The 27962-nt window shown below is 56.9% G+C and overlaps 1 protein-coding gene across 1 annotated transcript; it reads right to left on the bottom strand.

The window, feature by feature from the left end:
- Nucleotides 1-260: 260 nt before the first annotated feature.
- Nucleotides 261-27139, bottom strand: MXRA7 (matrix remodeling associated 7). Its single transcript, XM_044250202.1, has 4 exons — nucleotides 26879-27139; nucleotides 12292-12364; nucleotides 8130-8226; nucleotides 261-1301 (listed from the first exon to the last, which is right to left on the bottom strand). The coding sequence occupies exons 1-4, from the start codon at nucleotides 27137-27139 to the stop codon at nucleotides 1187-1189; spliced, it is 546 nt and encodes a 181-aa protein (XP_044106137.1). The 3' UTR covers nucleotides 261-1186.
- Nucleotides 27140-27962: the final 823 nt, after the last annotated feature.

Here is a 27962-nt window from a genome sequence, read left to right as displayed (position 1 = left end):
AAAATCAGATTAAAAAAAAAAAAAAGAGCAGTGACAAAAGATGATTTTGAACAAAGAAAGAACCACAGACATTAGGCTAGAACGCAGAGATCAGCTCCTCGTTCCGTGCAGATTGTCAGCAAGGAAGCAAGCGGAGTCAGGGCCACAGAAGGGAGGTGCCCGAGGAGAACTCCAGCACGGAGCGAGAGAGGAAGGAAGGGGAGGGACTCACTCCCGCCATCACTAATGTCAGGTGCGCAAAAGGCCACTGCTTCTTTGAGTTCACTGTACTGATTTAGCTTTATTCCAGCAAATACAAAATATTTATAACAATATCGCGGGTTCTCTCCTCACCAGACCCTCCCTAATTCCGTTTGCTATGAGCTTTCGTGCTAATGGAACAGAGACGGCCCGTGCAGCACGGAGGAACCGCTGTATCCCCTCATCCCACGTTGGCTGACCCCAGGAACCTACGGAGCCCCCGAGCTGTCCCAGACACCGTCCCCATCAGGCCATTTTGGTGTTTTCCGGCGTGCTGTCTGTGGAAAGGCCCTTTCCCTGCACACATGGCTGTCTTCTCCCGAAGACCTTCGTCTCCCTTATAGGCGGGCACCATGTTGCATCTCTGATGTCTCTCTCTAGCAGGGGAACAGCGCTGGGTGTGTTATAAACACTCCAACGAGCCTCCCTTCCTTAAGTGGGAAGTCCGTGTCATGCTTAAATGGGAGGGGCTCTTCGCGGGTCCCAGCTCTGAGGGCACTGATTGGTTCCAGCACAGAAGGTGGGTGTTGAGGTGTTGAGTTAGGGTTTTTGCTAAAAGCACGCTCGGAGCCTGGGACAGGCAGCAGCTCGCATCCCTGGGCACAGTGCCCCTCCCCCCCACCTGCCCGCACCTGGTGTGGAAAGGATTCGGGGGCGCTGTGCAGAAGATGGGTAACAGGTCCTGCTGCCTGGGTGTCCAGCCTAACAACGCTGCCCCCTCATTCTGCCTCAGAAGGCTTTCTGGAAGCCTCCGGAACTGCGGGGAGCATTCTCTTAGCAAACGCGTCTAACTCTGATGACAGTGATCCCGATTCCTATAAAAGGAGGACTAAGCTGTGGCAACTGCACCATCGGTGCCATCCACCTCTACAGCTATGTCTGGGGGAGGGAAGGAGCCTGCGGACGTCTGCACGGGAGGGCCCGGACCTCGCCGGACCAAGGCCGCCTACATGTCGTAGAGCCGGAGCTGCTGCTGCACGTCGCCAGCGGACATCTCCCCGAATGTCTCCTTGTTGTCCTGCATGAGCTTGAAGATGGCTGCCAGCTGCTCCTTCTGCACTCTGTGGGGAAGAGAGGACAGAGAGGAGAAAGGTGCTCCGAGCCCAGGGTGGCCGGGGTGCGGGGGGGCCCTGCTCTATCCGCTACTGCTGAGTCTGCTTTCCAGGACAAGAAGAAAGTCAAACCGCACCAAAGCCCACTCCAAGCTCAACGACCTCAGCTGGAAGGTTCTAAAAGCCGGCTCTAGGTCTTGGGTGTTCCCTGCAGGTCTGGGGACCCGAGTGACCGTGTGGGTTCCGGTGCCCCCGTTTCCCCTTGGGACCCCTTTGAGCATTGACCTCGCACGTCGGGGGAGGTAACGGGGAGAGGCCCGTTCTGTTAGGTGGCTGGAGAGCGAGCCCCCGAAGAAACAGGTTAGCGACAGCCTCAGTTTAGAGGGATGAGGACAAAGACCATGGCCGGCCGAGACGGAGGGGGCGCACGTGGAGGGGCACACGGGGGCTGACTCAGAGCTGGCATGGGGTCTCAGCATGGGGTCTGAGTAGGGGAAGGGGCTCAGCACCTTTTCCTTTTCCTGATTTGCGCAGATACCTTATGGCCAGCGGGGGCCCTGCCTCTCCTGCCATAGACCGGCCCGCACAGGCTGGGCCGCTGGGACTGACCAGCTGCTGTCTTTGTGAGGCTCCGCCTCGCCATCTGACCAGCACAGGGGAACTCCCAGGAGCGCAAACATTTGGAAAGGGTGGGGCAAGACTTCCTCAGAAAGCAGGGATCGTCTGCGGTTCCCGTCCCCCTGCCGGCTGTTTGCACGGCTGGCGTCTGTCTTCTGCGTTATCTCCGGGCCACCACACCCTGCTCCTGGGCCCTCTCAGCCTCTCCCTGCAGCTGGCAATGCCACAGACACAGGCAGGTCCCACGTGGCTGGGCTCCGGCACAACCTCCGGCCACCCAGCACCCAGAACGCTGCCCGGGGCCGGACTGGGGTCTGCGCGTCTGGTCTTACACGTGCGTCTCAATAGATTTCCTTCTGTGGGAACCCCACGTCTCCCATCCAGAAGTTGGTTTTCTGGCTACAGCAGCATCTAGAAACTCAAATATGGAAGTCCCCAAACCCCAGCCTCTCTTTGTCACCCCGGGAATGTGCTTTCTACGGTCCGTTTTCCCATCTGGAGGAGAAGGAGCATGCCGAAGGTGTTTGGTACCCCACCGTCCGAAGACAGCACTGAACTGAAAGCGTGTGTGTTGAGCTCCTTGGTTGAAATCAGCATCTCCCCATCCCGGGCGACCACAGATTCTCAGATATTTTTGGTGGTTGTAATGTTTGGGCACTTTTAACAGGAGTGGACCTATGGCTTGGACTCGGCTAGAGAACAACAGGCATTCAAAGTGAGAGAGAGCTCAAATTTTAATGGGTTCAAAGGAGATTATTTTTTAAAAACAAAGCAAAACTAAAAAAACACACAGTAACCGAGATCATCTACTCCAAGTTTATTGGGCTGAACAAAGGCCGAATGCACAGATCCAAGCCATCAGGAATAGGTGAGGCCTGGTGCCTACAAGGCCCCGGCAGGAAGAGTCCAGACAACTAACTAGTTAGATAACTAACCTGGAGGGAGTCACCTACTTACTGGATCTGTAAGATCCCAGCTTGAGCAGGGCCGTTCTTACTGCTGTGTGGGGACATGTGTGCCACCAAGCATACATCTCATCATGCGGCTCAGCGTGGCTTACCCACTATTGCCTGGTCTGCTCTCCGCCCCTAAAACCCAAGCTTTTAGGCCCAGAGGAGGAGGTCACTGGGAATGTAACATGCCCCAGAGGTCGGTATCCTGGCCTTCCATTAAATGGCAAAAAAGTTCTCTATAAACTTACTGCTTAAAAAAAAAAAGTTTTAACCAACACATCTAAAAACTGCTGATTAGTCTCATATAGTATAAATACTGTCCAGTATAAAACTCCAAGAAACGGATCTGGGACTGATCTCACTATCTGGTGAAATTCTGACCCGTCTAGGACACCTTCTAGGGAACGGCACCGTCCAGAAATCTACTTCAAGCGCACTCTTCCTACTGCTTCTGCCGAAGTGAAGGTGGAGATTTGGCTGAGCTGGTAAGAGCGTCAGGGAAAAGTCCTCTGAGCTCCAAGACGACCGGATTGCAGAGACTAAGGGCAACAGAGATATGGGGCTGGCCCTGGTTACCTGCTCTGGGACCATCAACATGGCATCCCTCGCCCCCTGCCACCGAGCCAGCCAGCCAGAAAGAGGGAAGTGGGCCCCCAGGGAGAGGAGGACAGTCAGCCACCCCAGAGCCGGCTAAGAGCACAGGAGCTTGGCCTCAGCTGTCTGGAATGCCTCAGAGTCTTTCTCGTTTTGGCTCCAGTGAAGGAGAAGGCCAGTAGAGGGTAGGGGGAGGCACTGGAATGCAGCTACAATGGTTTTGCAATGACAAGGTGTCCGTCACTGGGGACATCACAGATGTGAAGGGTGAGTAGAGAGCGGGGTTCAGCGATAAGAAAGACCAAAGTCTACAAAACCCTGGCTTAACCAAGCAATCCACACCAACTGGGAGGAACACCTCTACCCGGGGTGGGGGGGGGGGAGGCATTCCCAGCACCCTCCCCGCCGAGGGGCAGGTCCTGATGGAGGGTCTGGGTCCCCGCGGATTTATGCCGGCCAGAGCCTGTACGGCTCTGCTCTGGGGATTTCCATTTTATCTCTCAAGCTTTTTAGATGCCAAAAGGAAAAGCCTTTAGCAGGAGGCTAAGGATAACTTCATTATTCTTCGGTTCTGTAAAGAGAAATAGGGAGAAAAGATCATTTATTTTGCTTCTTCCATCTAACAAGTGTTGTGGGGGAGGGCACGGGAAACGGGCATGAGGAGGAGGATGTTTGGGATTGCAGATGCTGGACACTGGTTTCTCGGTCACGGGGCAGTTGGTTCTTGTCACCTGCAGTAGGACATTCTGTTCCCCAGAGCGGGCCTAACTCAGCACAGGACCTCAGCAGCCTGCCACACCCCATTCTGAGTCCGGAGTCCATAAACTACTGTTGAGTTAGGTCAGGCAGATGCTGTCTCTGGGCAGGACAGGCCCTTTCTCTGGGCCGGTGGGCAGGGCAGACTCCAGGTCAGACACTGGGCACTTCTGATTTCTGGCTCTGTGCTTTACTGGGCCCATCCTGTCAAGTTTGACTACTCCCTATTCCTGCCGGCAGGGTTTTGTCCCCGCTGGGGAAACTGACACCCTAGGATGGACGTCCACCTTTTCTAAAGGACACCCAGCGGCACAGGGACTCATCAAGGGATCGCAGGGGATCCGGTTTTGTTTCTCCGGCGCCCTCTCCTGGAGATCAGAGTCTTGCGTGTTTCTAGACCTTAACACTGGCCAAGCCTTGGCTAACTCAGCAGGTTGCAGAGGCCAGGATATCCCACAGCCTGGGTTCCCCGGCCTCTTCCCCACCCCCTGCCTGTGACGCAGTTCAAAACACCTCCACCACAGTCGTGTCCCCCTCCAGAAAGGTCAGGACATTCTGAGGACCTTCAGAATGGGAGTGGGAGCTGGGGTCCCAGGTTCCTGTGTATCAGAGCCTTCCTGGTCTACACTTCCCTCTAGACCAGAAGGTGGGGAGAACAGATGGCGTACAAGCACAGGAGTGGGCAGGGGTGCTTCTTCTTTTTCCTGCCAAGCTCACTAGCTTCCCAAGCTCTGAGAGCCAGAGGAGCCGTCGTTAGCCGGCAAGCCCACTGTCCCGTCCACGCTCGGAAGCTGGATGCGGCCCCTCCCAGAGAGACTGCGGTGGGAACGCACACCCCCGCCAGCCAGGCATGGCAAGGCGAAGGGGGCCCTGAGCCCCAGGAGAAGCCCCGAAGGAGGGGACAGAACACGCTCTTCCTTGGGCGGCGACAAGCTCTGGATTTGCAAACCCGACCGTGTTCAGCCCCTCGGGCAGAAGGAAGCTGACCTCGGGCAGAAGAGCGAGTCCAAGGATGGAAATGTCCATTTAAACACGCAGAGGAACGATCTGAGGTCTTGATTTTAGTCCCGCTTCCTAAGTGCTATGCCCTGAAAATTTATGAAGTGAGGCTTTAGGGGGATGCGGGATCACGTGACCACTGAGTCCCCGGGCTCAGCCTACTGCTGCTCTGTTGGCTGAGTTGAGAAGTTTTTAAAGTCAGGGATTTGTGGCATTTACTTGCAACTCAGCTGGGACCCAGAATGCCAGGAGAGGAATTAGAAACAGGCAGCATTTGGTCGGAAAGAATCTGACAGGCAAAGAAGAGAGCACACTTCGCTGGCCTGTGGTTTCAGTGTTGGACAGTAACAGACGGATTTTTTCCACACTGGAATTCCAGGGCGGTGTCCTACCCGCAGCTGGGACCAGAACGCACTTGCACCCGCCGGCGCTCCCGGGCCACACGGGAACGAGCGTGCTGTCCGTGGAGACAAGGAGCCCAGCGCGCCAGCCTCTGCAACCCCAAGCATCACCACGAGAGGGACGGAAGCGGCTGCAGGAGGGGTGTGGTCAAGCAGCCCCATGCAGGGCCACGTGCGCTGGCCGCGTGCAGGGGCCAGAGGCGGCAGGCAGGCAGGCAGGCGGCACAGGCAGATGCGTCCAACAGCCGCGGGGAGCATGCTGGGAAGGGCAGGCATGAGGATGGACATGAACTCCAGCTGCACCCGGTGAGGACGGCACCACACGGAGCGAGGACTGTGTTTAAGGGCCATGGCGTCCACCAGCCCCTCCTTCTCCACTTGGGCCACAGCCTCCTTCACCCCGAGAGAAGCCCCGGGGCACAGTCTCCACCTCACGGAATAGCCAAATGTCAATCGGTGCGTGAGAAGCCCTCCCCCCAGGACCCCTCGGGAAAGAGCCCCGTGGCCGATGGAGTCTGCCGTCTAAACACAACAGAGGACAGACTTTCCCTCCTTCTTCCCCGCAGTCCTGGCTCAGAGCTCAGGGTCGGCGGCATCCGACCCCGCAGCCTAAGGCCTGGCATCCGTTCCCCGTCCTTCCTGTTTCGGTGGCTCCTCACAGCCACAGGGAGCACCTGCCCGCGCCCTGGGAATCAGGCCTGTCCCGGCCACAGCTCCGTCCACGGGGACCTCTGCGGGACCTCAAGTGTACCCCGCCCTCCCTATTCTTAATCCAGGGGCCGCACACGTTTTCTGTAACGGCCCGATACTGACTCTTCTGGGCCCTGTGGCTCACGTGGTCTCTGTTGCAACGACTCGCCCTGGCCACAGGGGCGTGGAAGCCTCCCCAGACCGCAGGAAACGGAAAGAGTGGCCGTGTTGTGGTCACACTGAGCTTACCGACCAGGACTGCACCGGCCACCCCTTCCTCTGCCCCGGAAAACCTGCCTGTCCCACCACTCAGGAGCACAGGGTTTTTTTTTTTTTTTTTTTTTTTTCTTCTTAGGGCAGGACAAAGCGGCAGGGCGACACCCAGAGGTTCCCGAGGGGGACGACAGTTCGGCCCCAGCCTCACAAGGGGGCGCTAGCTCCCCACCAGAGGGTCCTCGAGGCTCACCGGGGACTTAGGTCCCCTGGGCTCCCAGAACCCTGCGGCCCTGGGAGGGGGGCCGGGTCACAGGGCGCCCCACCCCGTGCTGGTGCCCGGAATGTACCAACTGGTTAATGAAGGTGGCGGAGGAGGGGAGGTTTAGACTCGGTCAGTCATGTTGGGGACACGTTAACAGACAGGGGGAGGGAAGCATCACTGGTCTAGGGCCTCAATCTCCTTACCAAAAGGATTTGCAAGAATATGTGTGGCTCAGGACCTAAGGAACTTGCTACAGGGAAGTGAGGTCAGAGGTCAGCTCAATCCTGAAATATAAAGGCAGCAAAGCGGGTCACACCCAGAGGCAGTGTCACCAGCACCTAGGGGAGGGGCGCGGATCCGCGGGAGGCCACCTTTCCTGCTCCGGGTCTTCCTCAGGCTGGGCCTGCCGCCACCACCCCTCTGCTCCAGGGGAAGAGCCTTCCAGGCCGGGTTTGGAAGAGCTGGGGACAGTTGACAGAGGGGAAATGGGGATTCTCGTGGGCAAAGCGGCTTCTGACTTTAGAGGGACCCCGAGTGGCGTGGCCAGCCGCAATGAACGGCTGTTGGAGTTATGCATTCGAATATGCCCTCCTGCCCCCTGTGACCCTGGCAGCCCAGCCTGGGTTCCCGTTTTGATTCCCGCTTGAACCGAAGCGCGCCAGGCCCCAGGCCGGCTGGCAGCGTGCAGGAGACAGCTGGGCTGGGGGTCTGAGCACCGCTGCTCTCCCCAGCTGTCCTGCTGCTTCCAGAGCGTTCCTTAGCACCCTGGCGGGATGAAGGGAGGCCCACGGGTGCGCAGTGGGTGTCCGGCGGGGGCGGAGGGGCCCCAGCTCTAAAACTGGGAAGCTAGGCAGCTGCCATTGTGTGGGAGCCCCGTGGAGCAGAACAGATGCAGACGGACCCGCAGACGCTGGGCAGGAGGGGTGGGAGGGAGGGGGAGGGGAGCTGCCAAGTGGATGAGCAGGAAGAATCGCCCGGTCTCAAGTGATGGATTGGTTTTGTCAGGAGCTCGCCCTGGGAGGGAACAGCCGGATCTGCTCCAGGCTCTTCCCCTGCCCGGCCCGGCCTCTCGGCCTCTCTCGATTTTCCCTTCTGAGTGGGAGAGAGGCGGGCGGAAGAGGGGCTCAGCAGCCCTCCCGTCTTCGCCCCACCCCCGAAGCACCCCAAGGGGACTATCTCCAGGGGGAACTGAGCCTGGCTGAGGACAGCCAGGACAGGAAAGAACCCTTAAACCAAAAGTGGGGGCATGGCAGCGGTTGGGACAGCGGCTTGCTGTAGGCTTGCCCCCTCAGCTCTCCCCCTGCACCGCGTGACCGTGACCGGAGAGGAAAGTGCTCGGCGGCCCTACCTCTGCTCCTCCTCCAGCTCCTCTTTGGTCATCATCTTCTTGTACTGGTTTCCCCGCAGCTTCCCAGGGCTGTATTTAAAGGAGAAGACCTCTCCCCCTGCAGAGAGGAGATGGGGTCAGAGGCAGCCGGAGGGTCTGAGTGCTGGGGGGCCTCCCCCAGACTCAGGGTCCCCTTCCCCTTTTGTTAGTTTCAAAAGGGCCATCTCGGCCAGAGGGGGTCTCACCCCGCCCCCCCCCTGCCCCCGTCCACCCCAGTGCCCGCACAGGTGCTGCCGGGCCTCAGAGAGGGTGGTGGCGACTTTTCTTCTCGCCTGACAGGGCTTCCTCCCACAGCCTTTCTGTGAAATCCCACGGCCACTGAGGAACTCCAAATGGGGATTCCGGAGACAAAATTGTAGCAGCTGGGGAGAAATCAGTCCCCCTCCTTAAACAGCACAGCTCCGTCCTCCAAATGATGGTTCCCTTCCCACACCGGGCTGAGCTGTCCACAGGTCTGTCTGGCTGTCCCTCTCCAGCAAAGGCTCCCGCCGAGCTGCTGCCTGCGAGGAAGGTCCACCTCGTCTTTGAGGCCCCCCACTACTGCTGGGCGCCTCACACCAGAGGGAGCAGGCTGGGCCAGGGTGCTGGGCTCCCTGCCTCTCCCCAAGCCTCCTGCTGGGGTCCTCCAGCTCCAGGGCCTGGGGCTGCCCGCCAGTGATTAGAAATCTGGAACAAGGCATCCAGCCCACGGTAGGACCTGAGAGTGTTGTGGCATTTCCACACCGTCTTGAATTCAGGCATCAAAACTGGTTTTGGGTGGGTGTCCTAGGATCTGCCAGCCCCTGAGGGAAGACTCCTAGCTGCCTTAGAACAAACAAACCATCTCGAGGCCTGATGAGGGCACACCCGAGGTCTGGGCAGAGGGAAGCAGGACCGTGAGACAGGGAGCAAGGGCAAGTGCTGGGCACATGGGCACGGGCTGCAGGACAGAAGAGGAAAGTGCCCCCAGAGCATTGCCTTGGGCTGAGCATCAGGGAGGAGACAGTCCCCTTGGAAGCGAGGCCCTGAAGTGGTCCTTCAGCCTGGCAGGTGTAGGGCACACAGCCCCAGCCGCCCCTCATTTTGTCTCGAGACAGAATGACCTGTCCTGTCTAATTCCCATGAAGGTGTAAAGAACGGAGCATGGGAAATGCGGAGGCCAGCAAATCGCCCTCCCATGCAGGCGCAGACCTTTTCAGTTCTGTTCTGGAGAGTTTACCGCTCTGTCACTCCAGTGCCAGGAATCTCAAACGCCTGGGCACTCTGCCCCAGGCCACCCTGGCCTCCCGCTGGCGGCTGTCCGGCTTGATCAGGCAGGCTGACGGGGGAGGAAAATGCCTGGGCCCGTCGGATTCAGCTGCTCTCTGGGCTGAGGGAGGAAGGTTCTGGATGCAAATTCCGAACCCAAATGTTACGTGGTGGGGACTGTGTTCTCTCCAAACCCTCACGGAGGAGAAAGCTGGCCGGCTCCACCGTCCTCTCTCATGGCCCCTTCATCCCGGCCAACTGCCCAGAGAGCAAAGCTGAAGCCTTGCTTGGGAAGAAGTTACTGCATTTGCACAAGGATTCCTTTGCTCTTTGTTCTTTCTGCAAATATTTAGTGAGCGCTGTGCTTGCGGCAAATAAAACGTACAGCAAGTAAAGAGAAGTCAGATACAGTTGGAAGTCGGTCGTGAGTGCTCTGCAGAAACGACATGGTGTGGGAGGGAGGGAGGGGGCTGCTTGGAAGATTCTCTGGGGGCGGGGGTGGCATCAGGAAAGGTTTTATGGAAGGTAGTTGAGGGGGTGCCATGAGTTGAAGCCTGCGGTGTCTGGGGAGACAGATCAGCAAAGCAAGGTGGCAGTGGGTGGCAGAGAGAGGGGCCAGGACATCACGGGGGTGGGGGGCTTGGTTCTTCCTCTGGGTGGATTAGGGGCCTGGCCCAGAAACAGAGGACTCTCTCCCCATCCCTCCCCACTGGGGACCCCCCCCCGGGGACCCCCCCCCCCACCCGCCGCTGGCCAGCTCTTCCTCCAGGCTGAGCTCTGCTCAGGTTGACAAGCAAAGGCTGGAAAGTTCCATTCCTTGTGGGTCCACAGAACCGGGAGCTTCCAGCAGCACCGGTATGGGCTGTCTGCATCTGGGGATCTGGGCACTTTGCTGAGTGAGTCAGAGCTGCTGTCTGTGGGGCCTGAGTCCTTGAGGACCAGGAAAGCCCCAGAAAGCCTGCCAGAGGGGCACAATCCCACAGAGGCTGCGGTCTCAGAATGAGCTCACAGCCGACCCTAGATTCCGGATCTCAGAAAGAGGCAACAGAGAAAGAAAACCAATTAGCTTCAACATCAAGGTCATTGTGTTGCTATGTTTTAGAAAAATAAAACATAAAAAATTCTGCCAGCTGGGTACGACTCAAGGTTTCCATTTATGGGGCAGGTCTGATTAGTCTCATGTTTTCGGGCCCAGGCAGAACAAACGACTAGAAAAGGCTTTCACTTAATCACATCGTATTTGGTGTACCCAGGGATAACAGTCACATCTAATTTTGCTGGCCCAGAGGTTTCGATGGGAGGGCCCCCTGGGAGCAGGACTTCCTCCTGCAGCTTTCTGTGAATCACCAGGTCGCTTAGGGAGGGCCTCTGAGCAGCACTAATCAATTAGCCTGAGAGCTGAGCGGCTCACTGCAGAGGGGCTGGGGGCTGGTCCTCTTTTCCTCTGACAGCTGCGGCCATAAACCTCCCCTCCCTCGCCTTGTCAGAGCTGCCAGGAAGACACTGGGGGATGGGGGGTGTCCTGGGGGCAGCAGTCAGATAAGGGGGAGGGCTCCTGACGAGGCACAGGGTGAGGCTGGTGAGCCTCCCCTCGTCCTAGCCTGGGGCATCTGGCAGCCTTGGCTCTGGTCCCTGTTCGTGTCCCCAAGTCACTAACAGGATGCCGACTTTTGGCATCCCTGCAGGCGCCTGGGGCCACCCAGACAGGGACAGACGCCAGGGCCACAGTCCCACGCATCTCTAACCTACAGATGATGGAGGAGAACCAAAAGCTCTGGGGAGAGCAGGCTCCCTCACCACCGGCCTGCGCAGCTGCCTGCCCTTCCGTTCTCCTCTGAGGCAGTACTGACAAGCCGCAGCCCCATGGGGCCTCAGGGGGGAGCTGTGGGGCCCCCAGCACTGCCCTGCTGCTGGCCACACGCCCACGCCAGCCGTGGTCAGGCATTCCTGCAACCCTCTCTTTCCACTGCCCCTGCCAGCAGTCGGCTGAAAGTCACAGGAACAGTCTCACTTTTTAAAAAAATGATGAATATTTCAAACACACACACGGCAAAATAAATAAATAAATAAATAATAATAAATAAAAGGAAAAGGAAAAAAAAAGGAAAGAAAAGGGGTGCCTGGGTGGCTCAGTTGTTAAGCGTCTGCCTTCAGTTGTGGTCATGATCCCAGGATGCTGGGATCAAGCCCCACATGGGGCTCCCTGCTCTGCGGGAAGCCTGCTTCCCTCCCCTTTCTCTTCCCCTGCTTGTGTTCCCTCTCTTACTGTCTCTCTCTGTCAAATAAAAAAGAAAAAGAAAAAAGAAACAAATATACACAAAAGCCCAAGTAATAAGTCCCCCAGACTTAACAAACGTTGACATGTTGGTTCTGTTCGTTGTTCGTTTGTGTGTTTTTAAAGAAATAAAACATGACGGCCCAGCAGAGACCCGGACCACGTGTGGTTGTGTCTCTGTCTGTCCGGGGGACTGGCCCCCGGGGGTGCCCAGGGCAAGCCCACCGCCGTCCACCCAGTCGGGTTTGAATCTGGCCAGTGTTTTAAATGCTCCCGGTCACTCCTGCTCCCTTCTCCTGGCGGGCGGGAGTCTGATGGTCGGGAGGTCCGGCCAGTCAGCTTGTCACGGGGCAGAACGCGTGGGCAGCGGCCCTGTGAGTGGCTTTCGCCTCCATCAGATGGAAGGGGAGACGTCTGTCGTCTGAAGTGCGGTGTTGGGACGGGAGCTGGGGGGCAGGGCAGGGAACGGAGGGTCAGGGTGCTTGGTTTACTGGCCAGATGGGCCTTCCAGAGCCTATGACAGCTCCCAGTTTAGAGACAGGAAGGTGGGGGCAGAAAGAGGAAAGGCGACCGGGCCCGGGGTGGGGGTTGGGTACGCCCTGGAGGCCGGGTCCCACTCACCCTCTTCTTCCTCAGGCCCTGCTTGGGGTGGGCTGTCCCCGCCATCCTCCTCCTGCTCCGGTTCCTCTTCCTCCTGCAAGGCAAGGAGGGAGTCAGCCTCGGGCACCCGGAGGAGCGTGAGACGGTCCCTCGGATACGTCCTGCAGGTGCCTGATTCCTTGGTGAAAGCCACCTGATCGGGGTTGGGGGGGGCAACGGTCACCCTGGGGAGGGAACCAGTGGAATCCGCACAATCTCTGTGTAAACACCACCGTGTGGCCAAGATGACCAGGGGGAGGCTGTGGGCGGAGGAGCTACGCTTTTGACCATTGAACCTCAGTCCCTTTGCCCTTTCTGGGTGGGGGCCTGGCAAAGCCTCTGGAGGCCGACCTGGGACGGGGACTCCCACCCACACTCCGCCCCTGACCCTGCGCCAGTGACTAGAACAAAAGGCACCAGGGGCCAGGCTGGGCCATCACAGGGGAGCGGCGCTCGCGGGCGCAGACTCCGTCTCTGCCTCCTGGCACCTCGTTTGTACCCCTAAGAGGCTCAGCGTCCATCTTCCCCAAATTGGAGCCCCACCTCCTTCGGGGCCGGCGCTCTCCCGCGAATGGACTCAATAACAGGTGGCTGGAAGGAGTGTCCCAAGATGGCTTTCTTGGGAGGAAGGAGGGACTTCAACCCGCAGGAATGCTGGGGGGGCGGCGGGACGGACGCACAGATTCTCCAGCTACAGGGAATTTAGGGTCCACGCGGCCCAGGGAACACTGACGGGAAGCGGGCGGGCAAACACGGACAGACCCGCAGGTTCAGCGAGGGAAGCACACACAGGAGGCAGCCGCCCACGGCCGGTGGAGACAGCAGCACGCCTGGGCCTCTGGGCCTCGGCTCCCAGAGCAGGAGCCTGGAGTGGCCGGCAGCAGGCTCACAAAACAGTGAGCGAAGCAGCCAGTCACAAGTGGCAAACCCTGAAAGGCCTTGAGTTTTCTGGGACTTTCTCGCTCTCTGGACCCCACAAAATGCAGCCGGGAGGAGCGGGGCAGGAGGCAGGAGCAGGACTTGTACGTGGCAACAGTGTCCAGCAAGCTCAGCACCAGTGAGATGGGAGAGCCACGCGTCCACGAGGGCCGCTGCCGTGATGCCCCCCAGATTTTGCACAGCAAAGCGTCTTTGTGGCTGCGGGGACGGGGCCAGGCCTCTCCGGGGGAGGCGGGAAAAGGAGACACCCCTTTGACCTCGCACACCCACTTCTGGGGATCTGCTCTGGACTGGGAAACCGCCTGTCCACGTTTTTATACAGGGCTCTGATTGTGTGCAGTAGAAAACACGGCAAACTGGAACCAAGGAAATGTTCGTCCTGAGAGTGAAATGTCTTACCGGTAAATAGATTTGGTTAACGTATTCGCCACGACACTACCAGGCTGAATATATCACGGTGTGCCTGTACCATGCAGCCCCGTGCTTTAAAAGGAGGCGGCGGTACAAACCGATGTGAGAAATGCCTCAGGTAAATTACCAAGAGGAAAAAGCAAGAAGCAGCACGGTGTGAGGGGGCCGGTCTTCTTGGTGTAAATACAGAAGTGGAAGTGCACACACATGCTGCTAAATGCTAACGACAGTTTTTCTGGAAGGATGGCAAGGCACTGTTAGCAGTCACTACCTTTGGGAGGCGGAGCTGCCATTGGGGGTGGAGCCACCTTGGGGTGGGGCTACCTTGGGGGGAGGGGCGGCCCTTCTCTGTTCATCTGATACATTTCTGTATATTTGGATTTCCTAATAATATGCACGAATATGCATTAATTACTCCTAACATATTTTTTTTCTTTAAAGATTTTATTTATTTATTTGACAGACAGAATCACAAGTAGGCAGAGAGGCAGGCAGAGAGAGAGGAGGAAGCAGGCTCCCTGAGGAGCAGAGAGCCTGATGTGGGGCTCGATCCCAGGACCCTGAGATCATGACCCGAGCCGAAGGCAGAGGCTTTAACCCACTGAGCCACCCAGGCGCCCCACTCCTAACATGTTTTAAAAATACTACACAAGCTGAACTTGAAATCTGCTGGACTATGAAATCTAATTTTTTTTTTTTTTTTAAGGAACAGAAAAGGAAAAAAAAGAGAGACAAACAGCCATTAACCCATTCAGGGCTAATAAAGAGAGGACGTGGGTTCTCCCATTACGTGTGCGGGACACCGAGATAAAAGAGAAATAAGCCCAGTCCCTTCCCCAAGGATGTCATGATGCAGGTGAGAAGACAGGTACACAGTAACCGCCATCCAAGGTGAGAACGTCAAGAACCGAGGCCGACCCCACCACCCCAAAGGGACACGGTGAAAGCAGACCTGCCAACACTCTCCTGGGGAGACGCTGGTCTATATTTGAATCTTGCACTTGACTTGTGAAGTGTGCTGTTGCTTAAACTGTGGTTGTGATCCCGTTGGCAGGTTAGGAAAGCAATTCAGAAGTCGTTACGGATGGATACATTTTATTTTATTTATTTGTTCTGACAGACAGAGAGTGATCACAAGCAGCCAGAGTGGCAGGCAGAGGCAGAGGGAGAGGGAGAAGCAGGCTCCGCGCTGAGCAGGGAGCCCGACGCGCAGGACCCCGGGACCATGACCTGAGCTGAAGGTGGACGCTTCATTGAGCCCCCCAGGAGCCTCACTCCTGATATATTTTTTAAATGTGCAACCCACGTCTTAGTGTGGTTTTCAGCTTTAAGAATTTCAGAAGCTACAAACATACCGGAAGATGACATTGGAGAGGTTATTTTCATTTTAAATATATTGCTATCGCTCATTCAAATTCGTGTAATTACCACAGTCCGGGGCTAGATATGGCTTCAGCTGATGTTCACAAAATTCAAAAACATAGTCACGAGGTTCGGTGACTGAGGGATCGCTTTTGTGATTCCAGCCTTTCGATCTTACGACGATCTGACACACACATGATGACCTGGACGTGACTTCCAGGGAGGCTGCCCGGCTCCCCAAGGCGCCCGTGGGAGAGGTCTCCTCCACCAGTGCTTCGGGCGCGCACGAAGATTAAAAGGAAAAACTTGGCATTCAAATGTCAGGAAGCTAAGTATAAGAGGAATTTAAATAAGTAAATATTCAACGGATGTGTGCTGTAACTTTGTAGCATTTACACTCCTCAAGTTATTAAAACCTAAAACTGCAGGAAGACTTTGGGGGTACCCCTGTCTCCCGGAATCAAATGACAGATAAATAGCGCAATGTGTGTGGCAGACGGAGATACTGTTTTATCAAGTTTCTGGTGCGCTGTGGCTTTATATATGGGGATGTAATTTAAAATAGGTTTTTTACCGGAGACTTCATGAAGTTTGGAAAGCAGTGTGGGGTTGGCCATGTACTGGTTTCTGTCTGTGCAGAAAACCCCTTCCTTCGGATGATGTCCCTTGAAGCCCGTGGGCCCGCTGGGCACCAGCTACCTCAGGGCGGCCAGACCATCTCCCCCAACAGACTGCTCACAGCCCACCTTGCAAGGCCAGAAAGGTCAAGTCCATGCGGGAGAGCGCAGCGGCTGAAGGCTGGGCCCTGAGCACCGCAGGGAGCCCCCACCGCAGGCTTGTCCGGGTTACTTGGTGAACTTTTAGATGACATCACCATAATGGAGCGGAGTCCATGATTAAACAAAACACTGTTTATTGCATTTTGCCCTTATTTTATAAAAAATGTCTACCCGACAGAAAAACGGAAGTGCTGGTACCGGCGATAGGGTGGGCGGGTCTGGTACCCAGCGCGCTTGGGACAAAGATGGTCGCGCTTCTGGACATGGTGGCCCATCGGCCTCCCTCCAGGGCTCTCTGCCTCCAGACGGTGACCGGTGTTCATGACCATGAAGGAGGGCGGTGCGGGGCAACCCGGTGGTCAGCAAGGCTGCACCTCTGCCCTTCCCTCCTGCCGCACGTCCCGCCTTCCATTCTGCTCTAGCATGTGCAGTTCTGAAGATGTGTTTTCTGGAACACACTGTGCGTCTAAGCAACACAAGAGAGGGGCCCCCAGGGCAGCTCGGTGAGCCTGAAGGGCAAAGCGAGGCCGCAGAAGGGACGCTGGGCAGGGAGCCTCGCGGCTTCCGCAGTGACTTGCTGGAGTTTGGTGTGGTTGCGGGGGGACTGCGGGGGGTTGGGAAGCAGGGCTCGGAGGAGGGAGATATTACAAGGGACAAGGCAACTGGTGGGGGGTGCTGCCGGCAGCTTTAAAATGGGGAGAAATGGGAGGAGACCAGCCTTGTGGGAGCAGAAAGTGGAATGGCGTAGTGAGGGCAGGATGGGAGGCAGGAGGAACTCCAAGAAGGGGGTTCAAAGCGCGGGTGAGAGACGTCAGGCCTCAACTGGGAGGTGAAGGGACTCTGGCCTCCAGCTCAGTGTTTATTGAGTGAATCAGCGAAGGACTGGCTGGCCTGGGGCTCTCGAGGTCTGAATCCCACCCACCCTTGGCTTGCTTCCCCACACTCGATCACTGTGGATTTCTGGTCAGTGCCCTCGGTCCTGAGCGTGCTGCAGAGTGCCCTGTGTCGTGGGCTGAACTGTGTCCCTCCCCACACTCACAGGTTGAGCTCCAAACTGCGAGTATCTCAGACTGTGCCTAGGTTTGGAGAGAGCGCCTTTGATGAAGGAATTCGGTTAAAATGAGGCTGATGGCGTGGGTAAGCGGGGGAGGTCCCAACTCCATCTGACTGGTGTGCTTTTAAGAGGAAATCTGTAAGAAAGGACCCAGGCGAGAGACACCAGGGGTGTATGTGCTCATGGAAAGACCCCTTGACACGGCGAGAAGTCGGCACCTGTGTGCCAGGGACAGAGGCTTCGGGAGAGAGCGGCCCTGCCCACATCGGGACCTTTTAGTTCTGGAGAAAAGAAATGTCTGTGTTCCGAGCCGCCCAGTCTGTGGTACGTTGTTCCGGCAGCCCTAGCAAACCGACACACCAAGCTCTAATGAAGGTAAGTCGGTTTTGAGAAAACCGTGAATTGGCGACGCCCTCTGGGAGCGACAGCCAGTCTCATCCCGGCTGCTCCCCAGGGCAGTCTTGGGCTGGGACCCAACCTCTCCCCTCACTGACCAGAGCCCACAGTTTAACTTCACATGTCCTGGGACACTTCTCCAATTCAGCCGTTTCCTCCAGTGGAGGGATGGCTCGGGGAGGGGGGGGGGAGAGAGGCCAAGCGCGGGGGCCAGGGGCTCCCGGAGGCCAAGGAGGGAGGCTTCTCGGAGCCAGGGTGAACCTGCAGCCGCACGTTGCCATTTATGGCTGCCCCCGCGATCCGGACCACAGCGCTGAAGCAGAGGACGGGGAGAGAGAGACAGAGAGGAACGGAGAACGGAGACAGGGTGGGGAAGAGGCAGACAGAGAGAGGGAGAAACAGACATCTTTGTGTCTGCCAGAGAAGATGTTTCTGCCCTGGGGTCTCGCACTCAGGATTCGCTGGGATCCTGGGACTGGGCACCAGAGCTGACTCGGGCTGTGGCTACAGCCCCCCCCCCCCACCGACCCCAGTTAATCCAGGATGAAATTAGAGGACCGCGGGGCCACTTGCACGGGGATGCCTGTCCCTCGCTCCCCTGCCGCAGCCAGCAGAGAGAGCAGGGGGCTCTCAAGGGCCCGTGCACTTCAGGCCCCTCCACTGCAGGGCCCGCGGCGGGGTGCGGGTACGGGGCTCCCTCCTGGCTCCCACCGCAGGCCCAGCGGGTCTGACCACACTCTCCCCCCTTCCAGACACTCTCCCCCCTTCCATTAGGCAATCGGGCTGTTCATCTTCCGCATTCAGAGGGCAGCCGCCGCGGGCGAGCAGAGGGCACAGAGCTGGTGGCAGCTCCCACCCCACCCACGCTGGATGGGGAGGGCGGGCCAGCAGAGGTCACGGCGGGCTCTCTCCACCCGTGTCTCCGCAGCTCAGCCACCGGCGCCTAAGTGACAGCTCCAGGCCAAGGACGCGTGGGCCAGCCCTCTACATCCGTATTTGCAGCTGGATAAGGTACCGCCCACCCCCGCCAAGACAAGGAACTGACGTCTTCTTCTCCTAAAGTGGTCCCTCTCAACTCGTCAGATTTTCTCTGTGGTCACAGCATCGTTGACACTTCGTCACGGCCTGGGAATGGTGATCCACGCCTGCCGCTTCTCTTCCACTTGGACTTCTCGACCGCCCCCACTCTCCACGCTCCTGCCAGTCACTCAGGGCCCGACAGGGCACCATGTCCTTGACCTTACTCTCCTCCAACTCACTGGCTCTGAAAACATCTTCAAATGCCAGCTTTATGACATTTTTTCCTACTAAAACCCTAAAATGACCGTTGCCATGCTCAATTCAAATAATCCCCGGCTCTGAGGTTCTCCTGCCTCAGGAAGTTTAGTCCCCAGTGCGTACTGGGAAATGCTGTCCACGGTTGGGGGTGGGGTGATGGGTGGGAAACTTGGGGTCACCTTGGGCACACGGTCTGCCTTCCCCTATTCACCTCTGCGTGCTTCTCCTTCCTCTGTCTGCACAGGTTCCTCTGAGGCCATAGGACCCGGCAAGGATGGTTTTGAGTTCAGTTTTTATCCTGGCCTCGGCAGCCAGAGCCCTGGAGCTGCACTGGGGTTGGGATGGAAGGGAACTGCTGTACGGAGGGAGGCGGGAATAGAAGGGCCAAGACCCTCTGCCTGGCGTGCGCACGCGTACACACACACACACACACACACACGGCAGTTCTGCTTTTGCTTTATGCACTGGACTTCCATCTAAGATTGAAGAAGAAAAAAGGTATCTCGTGCTTTTAAAAATATGAGAAAACCACTGATCTAATGTGGCTTTGACCCAAGACAAAACCCTAGCTGATAAAACCTTTGACGCATTGCCAGTTACCCAGTCTCTGTTTGAACACTTCTAGCCTCGGGGAGCTCACCACCTGACAGAGCAGTCTGCCGCTCTGGGGAGCGACACACAGCTCTAGTGCGTGCAGACAAGACGCACGAGGCCTGGGGCGTGAAGAGAAATGGCCTCAGCCTGCTGCCCAGGGTGTGCTACGAGGAGGCAGCATCTGCCTTGTTCCTTCTCTTTGCTGTCCTCGCAGCTGATACACTCGCAAGCAGGAGCTGGGCTCTGCTGTGTGCTGAGCCTGCTGTGTGCTGAGCCTGCTGTGTGCTGAGCCTGCTGCTGCAGCTGGGGCTGTGGCCGTGAACATGGCAGACCCGTTCTCCGGAGCCGACATCCTGCTGCAGCAGACAATGGAGACAAACATAAAGGGTGACCTCAGTGCTGTGAAGAGAGCCAGAGGGAGGGTGGCGTGCTGGAGTACGGGTCGGCGCACTTCGTGTTTGGAAGCTGCTCAGGGACACAGAGGCTCGCAAGGTGAAGGAACAGTCGTGTGGAAGTCTAGGCCAGGAAGGGGCTGCCAGGCAGAGCGAAGAGCTAACTCTGGGCTCTAGCTGAGGTGCAGGCCTGGGGAGTCTGAGAGCCCGGACAGTGATGGAGGGGGCACGGACAATGGGGACCGGAGGCAGGGCTGGCCGCAGGGGCCACACTCAGAGTTTGGAATTTATTCTGCATGTGACGGGAGCCATCGCAGGGCCTGGAGCAGGAACCGAGGATGTGGATTCCATGTGATCAAGATGGTGCCTGCAGACAGAGGTGACGGGACTCGCTCATGGAGGGACTTTGGGTCAGAAAATAAGAAAACAAGGATGTTGTGTGGGCTTTCAGCCTAAGCAGTTTGGGGGGGCCACGGAGGAACTCCAAGCAGATGGTGAAGAACGGCGGGGGCAGGGCGGAGCCAAGGGCATGCATGGTGGGCAGAAATCAAGAACCCTTAACAGATGTGATGGTCTCAGGGGACCTCAGGGGCTCACTGGACAACCACCGGCAGCCGGCCACGTGAGGTCAAGCTCAAGGAGAGCCTGGGCATCATCAGCCACTGATCAGGAGGATGACAGTGGCCAGCGCGTTCTAGAAGACAGGTTTAGAAGTGAGCCGTCCACTTGATACGGGCATGAGCTCTTCCAGCACGGGCAAAGAACAAAGGAAGAATATGGGGGAGTTCTGGGGAAGAGGCTGACTCCTGAGGCAGGGCTAGGGGATGGGGTGTAGACTGTGCCCAGCACACAACGTGCGGGGGGCAGGGAAGAGTGGGGCTGCAGGGCCAAGTTCAACCAGCCAGACTAAAAAGGCCATCCTGGACTCCGACCTCATGTCCCCATTGAGGGCACATTCACAAGCCCTGCACACGCTCTCTTGCTCCCCTGGCCAAGCATGCCAGATCCAATCCTATCAGATTAACGGTTTTGGGCATTGTTCCTACAAAAGAGGATTTGGAGGGCATCGAAAGCTTCACTAAAAAAAACAAAAAACAAAACCACCCAGGGGGCAGAAACATATATTCTCCCCTTATCAGCAAGAATTAGGTGGAATTTTTGTGTCTACGGTTTGCTGGGGGGGGGGCAGGGGATAAACGGAGATGCCTAAGCACAGGGAGAAGAGCTCGTGGACTGACAAGACCAGAACAAGAGGGTGAAGGGAAAGGAAACTGCTGTGCTGGGGACCAACCAGGCTGAAGAACTTTGACCAGGACCAACTTTAAGGATCCTTTTTTTTTTTTTTTTTTAAGATTTTATTTATTTGTTTGACAAAGAGAGGGATAGAGACAAAAGTAGGCTGAAAGGCAGGGAGAGAGACAGAGGGGGAAGCAGGCTCCCCGCTGAGCAGAGAGCCCAATGTGGGGCTCGATCCCAGGACCCTGAGATCATGACCTGAGCCAAAGGCAGAGGCTTAACCCACTGAGCCACCCAGGCGCCCCAACTTTAAGGATCTTAGTAGAAGACGGGTGTCCAGGGTTTAAAGTCTCTAAGGTAGCCTCAACCAGGGGCACAGGAACTGGTGAGACTTCAGGAAGAATAAAGATAAGAATGATTTGACCCTGGAGCTGGGTTTACTAATCTTCATAGGACACCACTGGGCTGGAGGGATTTGCTTGTCTCGGGATTGATCTCAGAATCTGAGCCGTTAGTACATCAGCCTCCGGCCAGGAGACACATGAGTAATACCAAGGTCACAGAGCTAGCTTCTTGCTGAGAACATGCCCAGGGTTGTCTCCAGGGAAGGTCAGGTTGGCCAGAGTTAACAATGAACGCAAGGAGTTTTTCCTTGCAAATACTAGAAACAGGTGCGCACACCACATACTCTCTCCCCTGCCAGACACACAGAGGCCACGAAACAGGAGTGGTAATGGGAAAGCCCATGTCTGCTAAGAGCTCTAGGACAAATCAGAGATGGTTTGAGTCCAACCCCTTCTACTGGGGGAAACTGAGGCCCAGAGGTTCTTCTCTCAAGTCCTTCGGAGGTAAAAATATTAGGTGAATGGGTACCGTGACTTCTCACACTGGGTTTCCCCTGGACCCGTTAAATCTCATTTGTTGTTCCTTAGCCCCCATGGCCAGGAGGACGTGACCGATCCTTCTTCCTCCCACGCTGGAGGGCAGGAAGACAGCATCCCAGACCTCCTTCGTGGCTCAGACCGAGCAGCAAACGACTCCGTCCACATAGAGCACCCCTTCCAGGAGGAGGCTTCTGAACCCCAGCAAAGTCCTGCTTTGTGCACTGTCCCTAACGGCGGCCAAGCGAGCGTGGTTGGATTCAGGTTGTTCAGAAATGCCTGAGCCACCAGGGATCGGACATTGCTCAGGAAGCACATCCACCAATGGTCTCAGGCCGTCTCAGGCCTCCCGCTCTGTGGCTGAGGCCGACCATCTGGGAAAGAACAGGGCTACGTACGGACAGAGACTGTCTGAAAGGGCGCACTCTCCACATTTCCCTCCTAACCCTCCCTCTGAAGCTAGGCAGCTTCACTACTTCTAGAAAATTCTAACCGACGGCTACATTTTCTGTGTGCAAACAAGACTATCTCTGGAAGAAAGAACAAAGTTGAGCCATTAGGAAAGTCCCTGGACTTCTTTCTCACATGAAAAAAAAAAATTATGAGCTAGAACAACTTCGCATAAAACACTCCCTTGCGCTTCCAAACACTGAACTCTTGTGCGCAGCTCTGGGCATCGTCCTCTGTCCGGGGATGTTTATGACTGTAATTACTGTGAACACACTGTTTTATGTTCTGCACTTTTCCTTACTTATTTCTACTAACTTGCTAATTAACTCAATGTCCTAATTAATGGACATTTGGAGTATTTCCAGTTTCCTTCCCAGCAAATCACTAGACCTACTACAGACTGAGTGTCTATATCCTCCCCAAATTCCTATGTTGAAGCCCTAAGCCCCAGTGGGATGGTATTTGGAGGTGGGGACTTTGTTGGTAACTAGGGTAGCATGAGGTCCTTAGAGTGGGGCCCCCAGGAAGGGATTATTGTCCTTATAAGAAGAGGAAGAGATCAGAAAGCTCTCTCTCCACCACGTGCCTACACAGCCAGAAAGCGGTTGTCTTGTGAGCCAGGAAACAGGCTCTTACTGGGAACTGAATTGGCTGGTACTTGATCTTGGACTTGCCAACCTCCAGAGCTGCGAGAAATAAATCTGTACTTTTTAAGTCTCCCAGTCTGTGGTATTTTGTTATAGCAGCCTGAGCTGACTGAGACAAGATTCCAAAGTGATATGAATAACTGCCAGATATCTATTTGGCCCTCGACTAGCTGGCTTCTGCGCTTTTGTTAAGAGAACAGAGAGCGGGGCCATGTTGACATCACGAAGGTCGGGACAGATGATGTGGGAGTGGATTCACCGTCTCCTAAACCGTTCCGTGGCCTCTGCGGGGGGTGGGGGGCACAGGGACACGCCTGTGGTGATGATGATGGTGAGGGTAAGGGACACAGCATGGACCTAACAGCAGGATAACTTCAGAAGGTGAACTACGGGGGCGCTTGGGTGGCTCAGTTGGTTAAACGTCTGCCTTTGGCTCAGGTCATGATCTCGGGGTCCTGGGAAAAGGTCCAGGGTGCATCTGCATAGTGAGGGCAGCCAAAGGAGGCTCAATCAGACCACCACCACCAGAGTGTCTGAAAAGCCAAGCCCTTTCCTGAGAAATTCCCCCACTGGTTTCTTTTTTCCAACACTGTATTTTTTTTTCACGTATAATTCATATACAGTGTTATAGAAGTTTTAGGTGTACAATATGATGATTCAACAACTCTCTACATTTCTCAGGGCTCATCAAGATAAGTGTACTCTCCAGCAGTGTGTTTTGGGAAATTCCAACTTACAGAAAAATCAGAAGAATGAAACAATGAACACTCGGACACCCTTCACCTAAATTCACCAGCTGTTAACGTTTTGCCATTTTTCCAGTCTCTCGTGCGTGCATATATGTGTCACTGTTAGAATCATGACATGTTGTCCCTAAATGTTTGGACATGCACCTTCCTTTTTAAAATTTATTTTATTTTTTTTTTAGAGATTTTATTTATTTACTTATTTGTCAGAGAGATAGAGAGAGATCATAAGCGGAGGGAGCAGCAGGCAGTGGCAGAGGGAGAAGCAGACAGAGCTGGGAACTCGGCAACAAGGGGTTCAATCCCAGTGCCCCAGGATGGTGACCTGAGCCGAAGGCAGACGCTTGCTTAACGGACTGACCCACTCCGGCCTCCTAGGCATGCATCTTCCTAAGAACAAGGACATGTTTGTAATCACAACACCAGCACCACATGCATGAAATTGAGTATCGATACAATAAAATGATCTCATAAGTCATTCCTTTGAAATATCTCCCAGCTACCTGCAAGATGTTCTTGATAGCTCCCCACGACAGCCCCAGTCCAGAATCCAATCAAGGATCAGGCATGGCATTTGTCTGTCTTGTCTCTTTAGACTTTAATCTAGACGAGTTTCCCTGCCTACTCTGTGTGGTGACGTTGTCCCTACTCCGTTGCTGAGCAGAGCGAGGACCCAGAGTGCCAAGAAGTCTGAGTTCTGGCACGGGTGTAAATCTAGCACTATTCGAGTGATCCTTGACCTTCACCTTGACCATGGTTTGGGAATCCTCTGACATTGCCTTGCTGGAATCCACACCTCCATTTCGCAAGAAGCCCGGCTCTCCTAAGATTGCAGCCTACACAACAGCACCCAAAGGCACAGTTTCCTGGCCTTAAAAGGGACCAGCTCTTATTCGTGACATTGTTGGTCATGATTCTTTGTGAGGGAGGGGCATGCCTATCATGCTTCCTCGGCTGCCCACCCCTACACTCATCCCTAGGAGACATAACAAGAAAGACCTTCTAACAATACAGCTCTGCCCTCTGCTTGGCCTCCCTGTCCCTGCCGGCTGATCACCCCCCATTTCTTCAGTGGCTGCCCAGTGCCTCAGTCCATTACGCTTCTTTGCTTCCCAGCACAGCGGGGCCGCTTCCCCGGTGACCCAGAGCCGTGCTGGAAGGCTGCTTCCCTGGGCCCCAGATCCTTTGCAATAATCAGCTTTGTGAGTCAGAGGCAGCAGCTGCCCTGGGCCTCCCGGGCCTGGTAGGGCAGAAAGATGATTGGATCAGAAGAAGTGCCATTAGTTAGGCAAGGTGGCTGCTCTGCACCCCCCTCATTCCCTTCCACGCCCCCCCATTTCCCCAGGGCCCTTCTACCCGCTTTCCAGGCCCAGCAATATGATAATGAGATCTCAAAAAATGCCCCCACCCCCCCACGTCCACACACAGACAATTTCTTAGCGGCTTCTTGCAGGGCTGATCCCACCACTGGGAAGGCAGAGCAGTGGGGGACAGTGGTATGTGTCCCCCCCAGCACCTGACCCCAGGCCTGAGGCACAGCCACGACCGTTTTCTAGCTGGAGTTGGGGGGGGCTCAGCAACTCAGCAGGGGTGGGGGTCTGAACCCACAAGGGCAGGGAAACGGACTTAAACGTAACGCTTACGTTGGGATAATCTCGGGACTGGCTGTCGCACAGGGAGGGGAGACCCAAGCCTCAACTCTCAGAGTCATGAGGCAGCTGCCCCACGTGGGAACCCTGTGATGGCTTTGTCCTCTGAGCACCCACACACCCCCACAGGACAAGCGTTTTCCTAATGAGGAAAACTGTCCTCTGGCTGCTCCTGACCGGGGACGCTGAGTCCTGCCCACCAGCTCTGGAACTGCTGAGGGCCCCACAGGCCTTGTGCAAAGCTCTCTCAGAAGTGTGTCGTCCAGGGGATCGAGACGCTGACTGAGCGCAACTAAGGGCGGCGTTGCAAACTTCTGTCTAGAATTTGCTGCTGGGGTTTCGAGGGCCCTGTGTAAACCGTGAGAGCAGGGCTGGTTGAGAACTGGGGCTGGCTGACAAGGGCCCCCACATCTCTCCTAGGCCCAGGAGGCTGTGAGTGCAGGCAGAAGCCCAACCTAACACACCAGCACAGGTCCCAAACCCTACCTGCCATTGGCCGGGGAGGTTCACAAGAGCAGGTGGGCCTCCATTAAGCAGAGTCTCTGTCCTTGGCCCCCGGGGGGGCAGGGGAGGGGGGACTATGACAGCCCTCCTCAGGCATGAGAATCCGCTCTCATGACACAATTAGTCACCCACTTGTCAAACAAAGCGCCTGCTCAGAGGGGTCCCTGCACGCTTAACTTGGCAAAGAGAAGCCACGCCTTGGCCCAGCCTCATGGCCTTCTCCCCTCAAGGGTTCTTTCCCCTGTAAACCACAGTGTCCAGCAAAATTCTAAAGGGCGCTGCAGATACTCTACTGACCGGGCCCCCAAGCAGCCTGCTCGTGGTTTCTACTGTCCCAGCCGTCCTCCCCTGCAGGAAGAGGGGCTTGGGAGCAAGAGCAAGGCATTCTGGTCCAACAGACTCAGGGCCCCGAGTGGAAGCCTGCCGGGGGTCGAGGGCGCTGAAATCCTGGCAGCGTGTCTCATGGTGGCCAAGTAGGCTTCAATGTGAAGAGCAGCACTGGAAAAAGTGTACGGGGCTGGGGGATGGGCGCACATCTCTCCTGATGTTCCAAAGCAAGGAAGCAAGGAAGCAAGGCGTGAGGTCAGGACGGAGCTCAGGGACCGCAGGGACCGGGATGGGGCAGAAGCAGGCGGGCCGGTTCGGGGGTGCTCAGCAGAGTTTTTACCTTCTCCTCCACTCCCCCCAGGCCTGGCTTATCTGCAAGTCCGGGCCGAGGTGCCAAAGCACGCGTGCACTTTGACAAGCACCATACAATGACTGCGTTTGTTCAACGCCTCTTCTTTCGGCCCCGCCCTGTGGCTTCCCACCCCGAGACCTCAATGGCTCTGGAGTCTGGATTTCACATTAGTTTAACAGGAAAAATCAGCATTTTTTTCCCCAAGTATGACCATTTGTTCATTATGGAGACAACTCTCATCATCGCAGACCGTGAACGTGCACGTGGATCCGGGAACCCGCGGGCCGGAGGGGTGCGGGGCGCGGGGTGGGTGTGAGCCGAGCCTGGGAGGGAGGGAGCCGGGACCGGGAAGTGGAGCGCCAGCACCGGCCGCTACGCGACTCCCATAGGCTCGGCGCTCGCAGGCACTTGGGAGGGGGAGGGCCATGGCGAGTTTGCTCGGCGGGGTCTGCGCTCCTGGGGGGCAGTCGGCCCGAGGCAGGGAGCCCGGTCCCCGGCCCCGCCTGAGCTGGGGGGAGGGGGAGGCGGGCCCGGAGGTGGGGAGGGGGCGCCCAGGAGGGCCGGGTCCGTACCTGCTTGGCCTCGGCGGCCTGCTCCTCCGCCTCCGCCGGCGCCGCCTCTCGCTCCCCCGGCCCCTCGAGCTCCCCGGGGCCCTCCGGCGCGGCCGCCGGCTCTGGGGCGCAGGGAGGTGCGGAGGTCCCCGGGGCCTTGGCCGGGGTCACGGGCCCTGGGCTCGCGGCCGCCCCGCGCCGCACTAGCAGCCAGGTGAGCAGCAGCGCCAGCACCGTGGCCAGCACGGGCAGCGCGGCCAGCAGCTCGGCGGGCGCCTCCATCGCGCCGCGGCCGCCCGAGTGCCCGCCCGCGGGGACCCCGAGGGAGCCCGCCGCGCCCCGCCCGCGCCCCGCCCCAGGGCGGAGCCCCTGCCCGTGCCCCGCCCTCTCGGACCCCCCTTTGCGGGGGTGGGGGTGGGGAGGACACGGGTGCTGGGGGACCCTGACCCCTGCGGCGGCACTCCCGAGGCGGGCCAGTTCCTCCCTGCACCGGGAAGGCCTGACGCTTGCGCTTGGATTTGTTTTGAAAACCCAGCTCGAAACGCTCTTTCCTCAGGCGCCCTTAGATTACTGTCATTTTCGGCATCATTTCCGCTCTGTACAGAAGGTCCAGCACTTTGGCACCGCAGGCTGGGAGATGCCGAGGCCCCCGACGGCCGGGAAGACTCGCCTAAACCGTGGCACTGGACTGCCCGTAAGGCGACGAAAGCCAAACGTTAGCCGGCTTGCTCCGGGCCACTTCCAGACCCGTCCGCAGCATCTTCCGGGAGCACCCGAGCTCCTGGCGGGGAATGCCCGGCCCTAACACCCAGCAGCCTTCAACGCAAGCCTCACTGTAACGTGGCTGCCCCCCAAAGGCCGCTTTCTGGAATTCAGCTCCAGGCGCCTTGGGATAACATTCTCCCAAACTGACCTTTCCTCTTGGAGTATTTCCCGTGTAAGGAGGGTGGAATGAAGGGAATTCTGCTGTTTCTTTTTCCCCAGATCCTTCCTTCCGTTGTACTTGTTTGAGATAGATACGCTATAACCAAAAAGTTGTGTCTTTACCCCTCCCAGTAAACACGGCAAAGTTTGTCAGGTACCAGTTGAAAAAACAGGATGCCAG

This window comes from Neovison vison, chromosome 5, assembly GCF_020171115.1.
Source record: "Neovison vison isolate M4711 chromosome 5, ASM_NN_V1, whole genome shotgun sequence".
NCBI lineage: Eukaryota > Metazoa > Chordata > Mammalia > Carnivora > Mustelidae > Neogale > Neogale vison.
The sequence above is the reverse complement of the archived record's forward strand: the minus strand, read 5'-3'. Positions and strand labels throughout refer to the sequence as shown.

Excerpts from the sequence above, each read along its gene's own strand:
- MXRA7 (XM_044250202.1), bottom strand. The coding sequence starts at position 27,139 with ATGGAGGCGCCCGCCGAGCTGCTGGCCGCGCTGCCCGTGCTGGCCACG. Across the intron at positions 12,365-26,878 it reads AGGCCGCCGAGGCCAAGCAG|GAGGAAGAGGAACCGGAGCA; the intron begins GTACGGACCCGG and ends CTTGCCTTGCAG. Across the intron at positions 1,302-8,129 it reads GAGCTGGAGGAGGAGCAGAG|AGTGCAGAAGGAGCAGCTGG; the intron begins GTAGGGCCGCCG and ends TCTTCCCCACAG.